The following is a 16,580-nucleotide window of genomic DNA, read 5'->3' as shown; positions in this document are numbered from 1 at the left end:
CTGCAGTCTCTACTTCCCCCTGTCCCCTCTCAGGCCCTCTGCATGGCCCTGGCCTCTCATTTCATCTCTAAAACCCAGGACATCCTGTCCACCCTCTCGACCTCTCCTCCTTTTCCGTGTTCTCTCTCTGCTATCTCTGGGCCCCCCTGCAGCTGCCTCTCCTCCCCTCTTTCTCCTCCTTTCCTCTGTTCTCCCCTAACAAGATTTCCAGACAAGTCCCGATCTATGAAAGTCTCGTGAAAACAGGTTCTTCCCTGTTCTTCCGAAACTATCAAAGACCATATTGACACCCTCGCTCCTGCACTGGCCGACTTCTGCAACCGCTCCTTTGCATCTCAGGCCTTCCACTCCCCTCTTGTGCACCCTCTTCTCAGGAAACCCACTGCTGACCCCTCCTGCCCAGCTAACTATCACCAAATCTCTATAACTCCCTTCCTGGGAAAACTCCTGCAAAAGAAGGCCATCTCCCAGCTTAATCTTCATACTGATTCTATTGGCTGTCTCCATGACCATCAGTCTGGCTTCAGAGCAGCCAGAAGTACAGAAACTACTCTCCTGAACATCCGTGAAGACCTGCTCTCCAACCTTGATTCTAATCTCCCCTCTGTCCTCATCCTACTCGATCTCTCTTCTGCCTTTGACACTGTCAACCATGCCATCCTGCTCAACCGCCTCCGTGATAACCTGGGTATCACTGATCAGTCCATGGCCTAGTTGACCGACCGCCTTCCTCTCCGACCAACACTCTCAGGTCCAACTCCGGTCCTTTCTTTCCTCTTTCTCACTCTCCACTTGTGGTGTTCCCCAGGCGTCTAACCTCTCTCCCTGGCTTTTTAACCAATACCTGGCACCCCTAGCCCACCGCATCGCTGCTCTCTGCTCTAACTTTCAGTGCTATACGGATGATAGTCAGCTCGTTTTCAGGCACCCCTTTGCCACCTCTTCTCCCTCTCTCATCTCTGACTGTCTGTCTGCAATCCAGGAGTGGTGTTGTTAGGCAGAATCCTGTGCAGTGCCCTTAGGGACCACTACACACAATTAAGACTACAGGTGGCAATACAAGTTTACCTTTGGTACAAGCCTGTACTACTAAGTTCTAGTGGTAGCAGTAGCAGAGCAGCCAGGCTTAACTCAAGAGTATATGAGCAGTAGCAGAGATTACACAAAGGGTACCACAATTACTGTGAATGAAGCAAACACTGACTCGAGGTTTCAGGTAAAAAATATAAGTACATTTATTTTTAAACCATCAGTTATAAACACAACACCTCTATTAAACTTTAAACAAAACCACACGTTAAATATACTACAACTAACCAATTCACTTTGTACAGTATGTCTCAAGGTAAGTACCCTGTGTTTGAATGAACCGGTGTTATGAACAAAACACGATACCGCGGATACGGTTGCGATCACTTTTTGACAGTTCAGTCTACTCAATAAACGCGTATCCGTGACATGAAATGCTACCGGGGCAAAAGCACACTTAGCATCTGAGATACCCAGAGGGAGTTGGAGGCAAAAATCACAGGCAATATTTAGGTTATGCAGACAGTATCGAGAAACACTCAGAAACAGGAGTTCAAAAGTCAAAGGGTCGGAGCCAGGTTTAAGTGACACCGGAGACCTGTGCCGAAGATCACACTATTAGACAGTTCACGATTCAGCGTAGCCCAAAAGTACTTGGATATTGTCAATGTTTGGAAGCAAAAGTTATAAGAAGGAGGGAAGACAAGGACCAGCCTTGAGGATGAAGAAAAGAGATCCACCCAGTTTCCTCGAGTAGAACAGAGTACCTTATTTCCATGATGCAGCTGGTGCCCTGGCAGTTGTTCCTGTTGGTTTCCCGCAGACCCACGATTCCTGGAGCTTTGTTGTGAGGGAGGACGTCTGAAGGGGGTCTGCACCACACAGGGATGAAGCCGGCAGTAGCGACAACGACAAAGGTGTGCTCCTTAAAAACAGGAGAGGCTCAGCAGGTGGCTATCCGGACCACTACAGCAGTGTGCAGCGATTTCGACCACGGCGGAGATCTCTGGCTGAAGAAGATGAGCTGGTTATCCCCACCAGGCTCAAGGGAAGAAGACTCCGGACTGGATCTCCTCTTAGTCGTCGAAGGGTAGATAGCTCAGGACTGCAGCAGGGCTTCACCGGGACAGGTTAGTTGCAGCAGCCGTCGTTGTCTCCGCTTCTCTTCGGTTCCTTGTAGTTCCAGAGGCGACTCTGACTTCTAGCACAAGAGACCTGCCTTTTATGCGCAAAACCCCCATTCACACAACCTGGCTGTCAATCACGCAGCGGGAGTGGGGGTGGGGGTGTTGTCCAGCCGGTCAGTGTTTATTCACTTGTGGATCTGATACTGACAATATCCAACACTTGCTGATCCCGTGGAAATTGAAGAGCACTGTGGTGAATGTCACTCACATTTGAGAGTAGCTTTTGTTTAGCGATTTGATTGAGATAGATATACTTATAGGGTGATGCTATCTCTGTGATCCATGAGAATATTACATTTTTGACTATGCTGTCAATGTACATAAGGGTGTGGGTCTGAGTTGGATTCTTCGTACCTTTTTTTTCAGAATTGGTTTGCTGCTGAAGAAGGGGGTAGCCCCCTGAAATGCGCTAGGCCTGAAATACTTCGAATTAAAGAGCATCTGCTTTATTCTTTTGATTGTGTAATGTACTGCTTTGTGAATAATATGTGTTAAGCTTGAGGCAGAAGACATGCCTTCTCATCCTTCTACATTCCAGTGGTACTGCTGGGTATGTCTCGTATTGTAGTTTTCCAATTTTGCTCAAACGTGTTGACAGTCGCCAGGGCCTCAAACTCGTATAAAGTGCCCTGGACCATACCAGACCCTTGATTGCAAGAGAAACCCATCAGTCAATAAATCAATAAATGTATATTTTTGATATAACAAAATCCTTCACACTTTCACATACACAAATGCATTCCCAATTGGATAAAAAAAAACATTCTATTGCCAAAAATAGAATATGGAATATGAGGAATTAAAAAAAAAAAACATAACATCAAAATAAAAACGAATAGCTTACCAATAAAGTGCAAGTTCATGCGTGTGAAAATGAATCCAGAAATACTCCAAAGTGCTTAGAACTAACATCTCCACGACTTGCGACACAGCCATCTCACCAGTGGCCTCTCGTATCCACAGTGCCCCCCTCCTGATGCACACACGGTTGCAGCCCCCTCCGGCCCACAGAGCATGATGACTGCAGCACTGTTGTGTCCTTCTATCAGCTAAACGAAGCATCTACACAATTACACTGTGCAATTGTTGGAATCTCTGTATTCGTCTAACACTGCCTCTAACCTTTCATGCTCTGGGTGTAACCCCCGAGTTGGGCTTGGCTATGTCAGCATGCGTGGCCTCGAACTACCGATTACAGCTTCTGTAAATTGCCTGCTACCTACCAACCTACCTGTTGACGTGCCTAGCCTGCATACATAATTCTTGGTCGGCAACCTTACGCACCGATTCCCAGCCCTGTGCTGTTCACATACCTTGCCGTCCAGATTTGACTCTCTATCTTGCAATACATCATCACTTTACTCGACTTGACATGTAACCTATTGTTTAATCTGCAACATATCAGGAACCATACGAATCTGGCATTCCATATACTGCTACACTCATTAGATACGTTAAGGCAACTCATCTATTTCTCTTAGACTAATGCTACTTACCCGTAACAACCTTTCTTTGCTGTATTGCTCTGTCACACATGTCATCTTGCATACCTGAAGTAACCCCCATATCTTGAGGTGTGGCTTTGCCAGATTGTGCTCTCATACCTATTTCATAACTCATGCCATCTTGCATACCTGAAGTATCCCCCGTACCATGAGGTGAGGCTCGCCAATCTGCAACCATTATGTTCTTGCACTTTGCTATATGTACTATGCACTTTCTGTAACTAGCGCCTAGATGCCTGAGGGTTTTGTGCGCTGAAATAAATGCAAAAAATAAAAGTGGAAGTAAAGTGACATTTCTATATCTGGGTAAAATCGATAGTAACCACTGAGCCATTAATAACTAAAATCTAGACTCCCCAGAAATAAAACAATACCATACATTAAAAGCCCCTTTTTTAAGAGGAACTTACCCAAAGAATTCATGTTTCATATGTGAATTTGTCTACTACTAGGGCAAAATGCCTCATCCTTACTCACAGGGCTTGTTTTACAGACGTCACCAATCTACGTAAATCGTTCTGATCTTTAAGGATTTGTAAACATTTTAATTCCTTACTGCAATGTTTGCATCTTCCACCCTGCAACATGGGAATAAACAGTTTTTTATTAAATGGTCATACCGGAGGAAGAAAACAACAAAATCTTTATTTTCAGCCACGCCATATGGCCAAGTCACTGTTCTTTGTTTATTATCCCACCATCTTGACATATTCTCCAGGAAACTGTGCTGGTCCAACCCTAGCTTTGCTATTCGTGCTACAGCTTCTGTGTTTCAAATAAAGTCTAAATAGAGGGGCTTTTCATGATTGGGGCTCAGTATGAGTTTGGTGGTCTTGGCTGTAAATCTGCAGAAATACCACCAAACTGTAATACAGTTACCACCATTTGGTCCGGCAGTATTACCACCAGATTACAAGTGGTGGTGGCAGTGTTAGTCCCGATTTAATTGGAGTCCATATAACGTCTTTTCTTGTGCAACATTACAATGTTAATTATATTTATCTGGTAACAGTTTTTTGTCAACCATTGCTTTGTTTGGGCTGGGATGGATTCCTGATTGGAAAATCTTTAATTCTTATTCACGTCTACCAAAACCTTCATTGTATATTTAAACCACAGGATTCTAGCTGTTTGATTGTGGAGTAATAATTCCGTGATCAAGTCATGACATTAGAATTTCCCTCTTTCTGACATATCTGCACTCTGAATCTTAAACCCTTATAGAATATAAAGTCATGTATCCAATCATTTTTTTGCCTCATTGTGAATTACAATATTTACAACTGACCTAGATGCCTCTTAAAAGAACCTCAATGGAAGCAGACTGTAATATGCAAAATTAAGATAATTCCCTGTTGTAGGTTTATAGTAGAATAAACCCTCTATTGTTGAAGAAAATTATATTATTGCTTTATTCCCGAAAATGTTCTATCAAAGCCAAAATGCAGTTGACAGTCATAATTCATCAAATGCATTAAAAATGTCATTAGTAATCAAATTAGTTTGCGGACAAATACCTAAAACAATGCAAGTAAGTTTAAAAACGAATCAGGAAGATGAAGATTAAAATATACAAAAACGTATTGTGCAGCAAATCTAAATGCCAACATGCAGTAAATGGGGACATACCTTACAACAGGAAAATAACAGCCTTCTAATGCCATCTGTGGGACAGGGTTATTGCATTGAAGCTCATGGACAACTTTGGCACGTGTGGATGGCCAACCTTATTCTGAGGAATATAACCTCCTCCAAAGTAGTTTGAGCTGATTTAAACTGATATGTTCGTAAAGATGACCTTCTGGCGTATCCCTTAAAGTAACTTGGTTTATGTTCTTTTATTTTTCAGTTTTTGTCAAACTGTGTGGTCGGGGCCTCACTAGAGGAGGCTGGAGGTGATGAAGAGGAAGAAGAGGAAGCCCAATCAGTACAGAATGAGGTTTCCCCTTCTAAAACTAAAGAAGGAATGTTCCAAGTAGTTGGAACACTGTCTAAGTCAAATGCCAAGAAATCAGAATTTTGTTTGGAAACGTATTCGGTAAGGTCCTTTTTCTAAAAGGTTGCCTATGAACTAATTTTTCCACACATTCATATTGTTGACACTTTATGGTTAATTTATTGACACACTGAGCATTTTTCATGTAGACAAGCATCCAAGTCCAATATTGCATTTCTAGATCATAACGATCTATTCTGCTGTCCGTGTATGGTGGAAGCATAGAAATCGTTTTGTCATTCTGCCACATTTGTCTACATTGATTATGTGTACACAACTTCTTTGTCTCCACTTTAGACTCGACATTGCTTTGGTGCTGGTTGCTCCCCAAGAGGGATCGATCGAGCAGGCTATGTCAAGTTGGAACATTTCCATGCCAATAAAAAAGTTAATCAAAACAAATACAATCATATACTATGTTACAACGTTAATTGAAACTAATGGTCATTAAAAGAGGAACTCCCTCAACATACAATATAAAAAATAGTGTGCTGAGTGCTAAAGGACATTGTCAACAAGTAAATAACTAAGTTTATAGTTTCACATATAGTTTTTATATCAATGTATGGGACTGAATGTGACCTTCAAGTGCACAATGCTTTGTGTGTTAGACGTAGATTGGTAAAGGATAGGTTACAGCAACAAATATCCACAACATATTTCATATAACAATTCCATTCCAACTCTGTGCCAGAATAACCGAACACAATAGTAAAACTATGGCTGAGGTACAGAATAAGTCTTTATACCAACATTTGGAACTGTTTTTATTGAATGCTACTTGAGGTCTTTGCTGCAGAGGGACTGATGATTTGTTTAAGTACCTTAATGGAGGGAGAGGCATGACCGTGAAGCAAGATGGCTGCTTAACAGACGAGCAATTGGGCAACCCACAATTAAAAGCATAAATATCCTGCATGTTTAAAAACTCTGCTTGAGCCTTGGAACTGAAGAGACAACCCTTTGTCCATTGGGATTGGGCTAGAAGGGCTCCCAGGACCACACTGCTGACTAGGGCTGTACGGAACAGTGAATGTACTAATCTGCGGCTATCTGCCAAAAACCGGATAGATGGTCCAAATATTCGACTGCAAGCAACTAGTGAGCTGAATGGTAGTTTCTTAAACCCCTGTTGCTCAGAGATCTACAAGAAAAAATAATACGGGGTCCACGAAGGGAAGCCTCAGCGACCCCCCCCCCCCCCCACTCCCCCACGCCCCCTGCAATTGTTGCATGGGGGTGGTCAGTGTACTTTGCCCTGGTGACCTGGCTTAATATTTTGTATTTTAAAACTCTGTACAACAGGAGTCACCAGGCATTGCCCTGGCTGCCCCTGATGTTGCATTTTTTTTTTTAATTACCTGAGGTGCTGCCTGGGCTGGGATCGGCAATCCACCAGCAACAATTATGGTGTTCGGCGGGTATTGCCCATGGCGGCCCCGCTGCTGCATTATTTTTAAATGGCCTGGCTGCTGCCAAGGCTATGCCCCAGCTATCCCCCAGTAACAATTGTGAGGGTTGCAAGTCTTGCCCTGGAGGCCCACGCCGCTCCCTTTTTCTTGTTTATAATGGCATGGCACAATGTCAGGCAAGGCATGGTGACTCCCCCAGCAACAATGGGGGTTGGGCACTGGGGAAGGCGCGGGCACCACCATTGCCGCTTTGCTTTTTTAAGAAATGCAGCATTGGGGCGCAATGGTAAAGCCTAGCAACCTCTGCAGCAACTATTACAGGTGGTTGCAGCGTCTTGCCCTGGCGACCCCCCCCCCCCACTGCTGCATTCTTTTTTTTAATAGGCTGAGAGGTGCCAGGGCATCACCTTGCCCTTGCGGCCCCCGGTGCTGCTTTGTTTAACAAAATGCAGCAACAAGGGCAGCTGGTGCAAATCAGTGACCCCCTAGCTAGAGGGATGTGGGGCCTTACTTGGCTTTTACAGCCTGTCATGCTTTCTATGATTGTCTATCTCTCTCAAACGCAGCTGGGCGTTGTGGAGAATCCTGTTGATCACCTACTAAAACCCTGCCTAAAGTCTCCTCCCAGGTGGCCAGGAGAGGGCAGATGCTTCCTGATCCCAATCTTGGGGTGGTGTACTGCAGGAGGATCACCTTGTTGGAGACAAGGCACAGGGTATTGAGGGGATTTCACAGGGTGGGACACATTATTTCTCCTTGGAGATGGATGTCCTTGCCACTGAATTACAGGAGGAGTTGGCTTTTTGCCATTTTGATATATCTCTTCCTCCTATTAAGAATGGAAGGGTAAACTCAAAAGGTGTGATCGAACAGTGTCTCAAAAGAACAGGTCTTCTGTAACCCTAAAATCCTATGTCCTCCCCAGGGCCAAATGCATACCAAAAGGAATGATGGAAATATATAGCCATTCCTGCACCAGCTGTCTCTTAAAGAGTCAAACCCTACAATCCTTCTCTTAATCACATCAGGGAAAGTAAAAATACTGTTAGAAATAAGGAAGAAAAACCTAATTTCCTGCGAACTTCATGTCCCAGAATCCCTCAGGGACTTTGACGAAGAAGATGGCTCAAGAGGCATGTAGAGCTAAAGGACAAGCAGGAAAGCCTGACTTCCATCAGGCAGAGCCGGTGACTGCAGGCCCCCAGACAAAGGTATTTGAGCCCTCCGTGGGCCGTGTGTTGTTTTTCTGCCCATTCTTGGGCTGCTGCCATTGTTTTTCCCCTCGTGTGTTCTCCCCAGCCCCCCTCTCTCCCCTTCCGTGTTTCTCCTTGGTCCCCTCCCTCCCTCCCGCCTCCAATCCTCCCAGCTCCCCCCTGATTGGCTGCCGGCCCGTGTGTTCTCGAGGCTAGGCTGCCTGCAGTCCACCGCGCTCGCCACTTCCATCAGGCAGAGCCGGTGACTGCAGGCCCCCAGACAAAGGTATTTGAGCCCTCCGTGGGCCGTGTGTTGTTTTTCTGCCCATTCTTGGGCTGCTGCCATTGTTTTTCCCCTCGTGTGTTCTCCCCAGCCCCCCTCTCTCCCCTTCCGTGTTTCTCCTTGGTCCCCTCCCTCCCTCCCGCCTCCAATCCTCCCAGCTCCCCCCTGATTGGCTGCTGGCCCGTGTCTCCTCCTCCTCTTATTGGTGCTACCAGGGCAGCCCTTGCCTTGCAACCCCAGCGGCTAAGGGCCCCCTTAGGCAAAGGGCGGCTCCCTCCTTTGTGGCTCCCGGTGTGTCTGCAGGTGTCCGCAGGGGACGCCAGGGCCATTCCACCGCTTCATCTTGTGAGCTCCACCTGCTCCCTCGGCCCACCCCACCCCTACCTGTTCACTTCCTAGCAGTGCGGCTACACTTCTTTGTGTTCTGAATTTGTGGTAAGCTAGGGTTTTTCTCCCTCTGCAGGATTTTCAAATTAGGTGGCCTCTCCACTGTGTACCGGATACGCTTACTATGTTCTGAATTTGTGGTAAACTAACGCCTGCCGCTCTCTTCCTGTCCGCTTGCGCTTGTCCTGTCTTCCCCCACCCACTCCCTCCTATTCTATGGTGCTCTCTATCTCACCAATCTTTTCTAACTGCTTCTCCATTGACTATCCTGCTCTCCTCACTAAATCTGGTAGGAAAAAGTTTAAAAAGGACATCCTGGTCTCCAACCCAGGCCTCCCTATCGCTGACACCTACACTAGTGCCTCCTCCAAGGAAACTCTCACTGACATCCTCTTTTTCATGCCTTCTCCTGACCTATGGACCCTTCATATGGTCTCTGTGCTCTCTCCTTTCTCCTCTTCTCCCATTAATGGTGGCACCCGTTGGGATGTCCTCTTGGCTTCCTTCCACTCCTCTAAGGCCATCATTAATGTCTATGCTAATGGGATCGTCTTGGTCCAAGGCCCTCAGGCCAACCTTCACCTCTTCGATAGACGCTTCCCACGCCTCATCAACTTCCTTTCCTCTCCTGCTGTGCCCCCTCCTCTGTCCTCGACTAACTTGCCTCTTCCCTCCCTCCCCACCCCCTCTCGTGCTCCTTCTTCACCTCCGCAGGGCGTACCTCTGATCTGTACCCCTCCCCGGAAATCCTTCAAAGATGGCAAACTTCTCCACATTGCCACTCTTAACTCTCGCTCTGCCGTCAAACATTCCTTTGATATCTGCCGCCTTCTTGAGGAACTTGACCTTGACGTACTCGGTCTCACTGAGACATGGTTCACGGCCAGCTCTGTCACCAGCTTTGACACACTCCTACCCGACGGTTACAAGATCCTCTCTGTGCCCAGGCCCAACCGTGTGGGGGGAGGTGTGGCCCTTATCTTCCCTGAGTGGATTCCTGCCACTGTTACTCCCATGCAGACCTACTCCTCTTTTGAATGTCTTGTCTGCCGACTCTCTCTCTCTCCTAGCCATTCCCTTACCGTGGCTACTATATATCGGTCACCTGGTCAAATTTCCTCCTTCCTCTCCGAGTGGGCGGACCTCTCCTCCTCACTCCTGTCCTCAACCACTCAACTCCTCTTTCTTGGAGACTTCAACATCCACCTGGATGCCTCCTGTCCCCCCTCTGGACTCTTTCGCAACCTCTGCGACTCTCTCTCACTCTCTATTCTCCCGTCTGGGCCGACTCATTCTGCAGGGCACACTCTTGATGCCCTGATCTCCTCTGACCTTCCCCTCTCTGTCCCTCTCTCCACTCCTCTCTCCTGGAGTGATCACTTTCTCCTCCCCTCCCACCTCACCCTCCCTACCCCACAGGCAAAGCCACCCCCATCACTGCCACCTTCCTTCTCGGTCATCCGACCCATGAAGCGCGTGTCAGTTGAGGCTTTCGCTGCCACCTTCTTGCCCCCTCCTCCCCCTTCGGGTGACTCCCACCCTGACACAGCCCTCTCCACTCTCCACTCTGCTATATCTGATACTCTTGATATCCTTGCCCCTGTCATGAGAATCCGCCTGAAGCTCAAAGCCAAATGTAACTCCTGGTATGACTCGGATCTTGTCACCCTTAAACGCAAGTGCAGGGTGGCAGAGAGGAAATGGCGTGCTTCATGTTCATCCTCTGACAAACTGGCCTGTCGCCTGCTCCAAAGGCAATACCGGCTCTCCGTTCTCACCAAGAAGAGAGCCCTTATCCAAGCCCGCATCTCTGCGGCATCTAACAATTCGGCCGAACTCTTTAAACTCTGCAAGGAGCTGGCCTCTCACTTCATTTCAAAAACTCAGGACATCCTGTCCTCACTCTCCTCCTATAACCTCCCCCCCTCTATTCCCTGCCCTTCCTCTGGCTCTTCTGCAGCCACCCCTCCTCTCTCCTTCTCTTCCTTTCCCCTTTTTTCTGCTGACGAGGTTTCAAGACAAGTCCGATCTATGAAAGTCTCGTCAAAACAGGTCCACCCCTGTTCCTCCAAAACTATCAAGGACCACATTGACTCCTTGGCTCCTGCCCTTGCTGACTTCTGCAATCACTCCTTCGCCTCTGGAGTCTTCCCATCCCCTCTCAAGCACTCCCTTGTGCACCCCCTTCTTAAGAAACCCTCTTCCGACCCTTCCTGCCCAGCTAACTATCGCCCAATCTCTATCACTCCCTTCCTGGGCAAGCTCCTGGAGAAACTGACCATCTCCCAGCTTAATCTCCATGCTAAATGTGTTGGTAGTCTTCATGACCATCAGTCTGGCTTCAGAGCTGCCAGAAGCACGGAAACTGCTCTCCTGAACATCCGTGAGGACCTGCTCTCGAACCTTGACTCTAACATTCCATGTGTTCTCATTTTGCTTGATCTCTCTTCTGCCTTTGATACTGTCAACCATACCATCCTGCTCAACCGTCTCCGTGATAACCTCGGTATCACTGGTCAGGCTCTGACGTGGCTGACCTCTTTCCTCTCAAATCGACCCTCCCAGGTCCAACTGGGGTCTTTCCTCTCTGACATCTTCTTCTATACCTGTGGTGTCCCCCAGGGATCTAACCTCTCTCCCTGGCTGTTCAACCAGTATCTGGCACTTCTCGCCCACCACATCGCCGCTCTCTGCCTCTACTTTCAGTGCTATGCGGATGATACCCAACTCATTTTCAGGCTACCCTCGGCCTCCTCTTCTCCTTCCCTCATCTCTGACTGTCTTTCTGCTATCCAGGAATGGTGTGCCGCCAAAGACCTCTGCCTTAATGCCAGTAAGACTGAGATTCTACTCATCGGCACTCCCACTCCCTCCTTCCCTGCTCCTCTCTGGGCCCTCTTCCTGCTCCTACATGCAAGGCAAAAAACCTTGGGGTCATCTTCGACTCCACACTCTCCTTCTCTCCTCACATATCCGACGTATCTAAGAAGTCACACTACCAGCTACACCTCCTCAGAGGTATCCTTCCTTTCCTCTCCTTCCCCCAAAAGCTCACTGTCTCTAGAGCCCTGGTTCTCTCTAAACTGGACTACTGTAACAGCCTCTATCTTAATCTGCCCGCCTCTACTCTCCGCCCTTTGCAACTCATCCAGAACAGGACTGCAAGACTTGTCCTTGGCCTCAAGCCCAGGGACCGTATCTCTCCAGGACTGAAATCACTACACTGGCTCCCAGTGACTGCGAGGATCAAGTTCAAAACCCTCTGCATTGTCCACAAGGCCGTCTGGGGCCTTGGGCCAAAATACCTTCAACTCTCTCTTCCTAAATATCTTCCTTCTCGAGCTCTTCGCTCATCCGCCTCCAACTCCCTCAGGGTCAGCCGCTTCTCCAAACAACGAGTTGGGGGCAGATCTCTTTCCACTGCAGGGGCCTCCCTCTGGAACAGCCTTCCTACCTCCCTGAAACTTGAGGAGAACCACCTCCGGTTCCGGAAGCACCTCAAAACCTTCCTCTTTGCCTCCGCTTTCTCTCCCCCTCTTCCCTGCTAATATTACTGAAACTGCACTGAATCTGCAAATGGGCCATTCACCGTTCTCGGCCCAGCCACTCTCCCCTGCACTGCCTCCACGGCAACCCCTGCACTACGGGACTGTGTCTGTATCCATACAGCCCCCCTTCCCAGCACTTGTCTGCACTTACCTCGCACTTGCCACCAGCTGGCCCTTGTTATTTATCCTGTATGCTGTATGCTAATAATCCTGTACTGCACTTTCCCCTCTCCCTTTTCCCCATGCACTTTTCCCTTCCCCTCTACCCTTGCACTTGCGCGATCTGAATGACACCTGGCCTAGTAAGATCGTTGTCTGTCTCCCCTTGTTCCCCCCCCCTGCCTCGTCGCGCCTTGAAACACTTGTGTATAGGCGCGTTACAAATGCCTTATCATATCATATATCATCATAACGGCCTGTGGCAGGGTCGGGCAATCCACTCTAAGGCTCTACACCTGAAGCCAATTAACCCACCTGAGGTGATTAAAAAGGCTGCTGCAGGAAGGAGCAGTAGAAAGAAGCTGCGACAGGAGCTGAAAGGTCAGCAGCACTAGCAGTAAAAGAAGCGGAGCAGGAGGCTGGCAGTTTACTAGGAAGTGTGACCACAGAAGGGACGCTGGAGCAAAGGAGGAGCAGATTTCAACTGCAGGCTCTGAGTTGGTCCTATGCTCACAAACCCTACTTGGCTGTGGCTGCATTGGAAGAGACTGGGAGAAGCTGGCAGCCTTTACAGGTGCACCTAATTGCTGTGAATGCAGAGCTGAAGTCCTGTGTTTTACCCGAGGCCCGTGTGCAGAAGCAAGCCAAGGGAAGCTGGAGAAAGGAAGACTCTCCATTAACGAGGCCAGATATGAGACACCCTTGCTGAAGAGGTTGGGTGCGGATCCTGAGAGTGCCTGTAGTAGCAGTAGCAGAGAAAGAAAAGTCAGGAAGTGGAAGTAGTCACTGTAACTCTTGAACCGATGAATGACGCGCCATACTCCAAAGCATCAGAAACTCCTTGCCGGTAATTATAACCAACTGAAACCCACTTGCATAAAAGATAAAGAGGGCAAAGTCGTTTGTAGTTGTGTGAAGTTTTGTTGAACAAAGGGAAATGTAGCACATGGTTATTTTACAACAGCTAAAGTGCTCGCATGTGAAGAAAGTCTTTCTTTTCCCATTGTTATATTAAAAATCATTATACTAGTGGTCATATGTCTCCTGTTAAGAGGGAGAATGGTAGTGTTAATGGTTTAATAAGTTGTTGCAGACTTTCCCAAAGAATTAAAAGAATATTTCACTTCAGAGAGGCCATGTACAAAGTATTGTGTTTTCCGATCATTGTCAAATACAAATGCTGTCTGAATTAAAGGGAACACAAGTAGCAAGTTGTAGTTTGTCATCAAAGAGAAATTGCATATGCCTAAATCAGATTTTGAAGTGAACTCTGACTCTTGCAACATTCTACACAAACATTCAATTGTTACAGAAATTGTTGAACTCTCAAATAGAACAAGCATTACCCAAGCCAGTAGACCGAACATTGCAAAGGGGAAACCAGCCCAATTAAGAAACTCATCTTGAAGTTGTTGAAGCTGATACAACCCAGAGTCCTCTGATACAAGGGTGACAAAGTGATATACCACTGGGAGAGTGGCATTGCCACTTTGGGGTAAGCCCTGGAAACAAGAAGGTGGGGAAGGGAGCTGGGTGTTTGCAACAATAACTTATCAAGAATATGTGAAGCTGAAACTGTGGTAGTTAGAAGCTAAGGCAGATTCTGTGATAGCTACACGACTTGGAGGAGAGGCAAAGAGGCCACCCTTTCTTGTAATAGTGGAACAAAGAGTGCCTTGCTAACCTGTAGAGGTCAAAGAGTCTAGTTTAAGGTGCCTTAAACAATCCCACCATATCAAGTCGCAGCAGGAAGTAGTAGAACTGTGGTTGTCTAGAATTCTGTCAGAACATTTTCATTTGTATGAAGTTGAAGCATAACCAGTGTGTGAGGCAAAGAAGCTTGCTTTCACACTATCGTTGGCAGGAGGAAGTTTCCAAGGAGCGAGCAACTCCTTTACGAAAAGCATCCTGACAAATTGCATTCAAGACGCTGCAGAAGTTACAAAAACAAAGTTATCATCAATGTGGAAGTGATACTTTTTGTTTTGAACATTATCCAGGATTACCATTGCTGCTGTTTTCTTTGTGGAACTTTGAAAGTGATGTTTTTCATCCAGCGAATAAGAAACTGTTACCTGTGGAGTTTTGTTTGTTACTTTTTGTTTCTTTGGAACTTTTCAAGAACTGATTTAAGACTCTATTTTCCTTGGGAGAAATTTACTTTGGATATTTCCGGGGGAGCGGAACCTGCCCACAACAAGTAGAAGTCATCCAAGACATTGGTTATTTGGTAATCTTGTATTTATGTTTCTCCAGCATGGGGTCGGGCATGGATTCACATGCTCATGAATATTCCCCGTCGTCAGGCTGGGAATCCTCGGTAAAGAAAATACCAGTATCAGTTTCGTTTCTGATCTGTCTTTCGTAGTAATAACCAATCACTGGTCTCTGCGTCATACTGACCACAGCCAATGACTGCCCTCTACCTAAGCACCGCCTCTGGCAGCCATCTTCAGATTTTTACCGCACGTTCATGTGTTGGGATCCTCGTGCTATTGCTCTCGAGCGTTAGTGCTAATTTTTCACGTTTTTTTTCTCAAAACTTTGTTTTTTCCGGTCAAAAGAGCCTCAAGCTCCACCGATTCTCCATCCGATCAACGGGGACCCGTGTCGGATTCGTCTGCGCCCCTCAAGGGTGAAGATTTCATCGAGCTACGTTTTGGAGGACTCCAGAAGCTTCTCAGGCCCGGACATGGCCCAGGAGAAGGGAAGCTCGACGCCCGGAAAGCTGTTCAGGGTCTGCCCTGGATGCCAGCTGCAGAACGTCTTTAAGGAGGACGAACACTCCTTTTGTCTCTACTGCTTACATGAGGACAAGACGCACGTGGAGAAGGACTGTGCGTTTTGCGGCAATATGTCAGAGCGGACCAAGAAGGACCGCCACCAACGCCTCGCCAACTGGCTGGAAGGGAAGAGCCCGTCAGGCGAGAAGAAGAGGAAGAAATCCGAGCGGTCTTCTAAGACCTTTGAGGACGCCCCGGCGACGGGGGTCCAACACAAGGCCAAGCACCGCGAGTCCGCTGGCACCGGGAGCGCCGAACGGTCGGGCTCTACGGGCGCCAGGCAGGGCGCACCCTCCCCGGCACCTTCAGCCACGAGCCAACGCTCTGGGTCGGGTAAGAGGAAGGGCGAGCACCCGGCAAAGCTCCTGGAGAGGCCCCGGTCGAGCTCGAAGGCCCCATCGGAGGGGGAGCGAGGCAGTGTCCCCCCCCCCTCAAGGATAAGGCGGTGAGCGCACCTAAGGTGGTGAAGGCCTTAATCCATCCGGCCAAGCCCTCTATCGATACTGTCGCGGCAGCCCTGGCTCAGCCTGTGGAGGCTACACCAGTGGTGGCGACCTCGGGGCTCAGAGTCTCCCTGCCACCTCGGGGGGGAGTCCTCTTTTGTGCCCATCGATAGGACCCCCGTGAAATCCCCGGCGGGGAAGAAAAAGGGGGGGCAGGGCGTCGTCGTAGATTCGGCTTCAGAGGAAGAGCTGATCAAGGTTTTAAGCCACGGCCTTGGCGTGGATGAAGACCGGCCCGTCGGGATGGAGCCCGACGCAGGTGACGACGACAGCGTCGAGGGTGCCGACAGGGCCCCTGATCGCCCGTCGGATTCCCCTCTGCCAGCGCAGCAAGACAACTCGGCGGCCATTTTGTTGGCTATACAGTCCTTATGCTCAGAGATAAGGACGAGACTACCGTTGCCGACGGAGGAGCCTCTCCCGTCGGGGGATCCTGAACCGGGACTTTCGGGTGTTCCCCCCTCCCAAGAAAAGAAGGATTCACCCTCCACCTCCTTTTCAGCCGTCGCGACCCGTCCAGCCCTCCTCCTCGTCCACCCGAGGGGATGATACGGGGACTGACACGGCAGCGACGGGTACGGACGACTAGGTATAC

The 16,580-nt window shown here is 48.3% G+C and overlaps 1 protein-coding gene across 1 annotated transcript in view; it reads left to right on the top strand.

Moving 5' to 3' along the window:
• The window catches only part of AK7 (adenylate kinase 7), a 1,456,966-nt gene that overhangs the window by 30,233 nt on the left and 1,410,153 nt on the right, over positions 1–16,580 (top strand). Inside the window, exon 2 of the mRNA XM_069637722.1 lies at positions 5,571–5,759. Within this exon, the coding sequence (XP_069493823.1) occupies positions 5,571–5,759 (189 nt within the window). The remainder of the gene's footprint in view (positions 1–5,570; positions 5,760–16,580) is intronic.

Source organism: Ambystoma mexicanum, chromosome 14 (assembly GCF_040938575.1).
Source record: "Ambystoma mexicanum isolate Mex_15411 chromosome 14, UKY_AmexF1_1, whole genome shotgun sequence".
NCBI classification, from domain to species: domain Eukaryota; kingdom Metazoa; phylum Chordata; class Amphibia; order Caudata; family Ambystomatidae; genus Ambystoma; species Ambystoma mexicanum.
The sequence above is the reverse complement of the archived record's forward strand: the minus strand, read 5'-3'. Positions and strand labels throughout refer to the sequence as shown.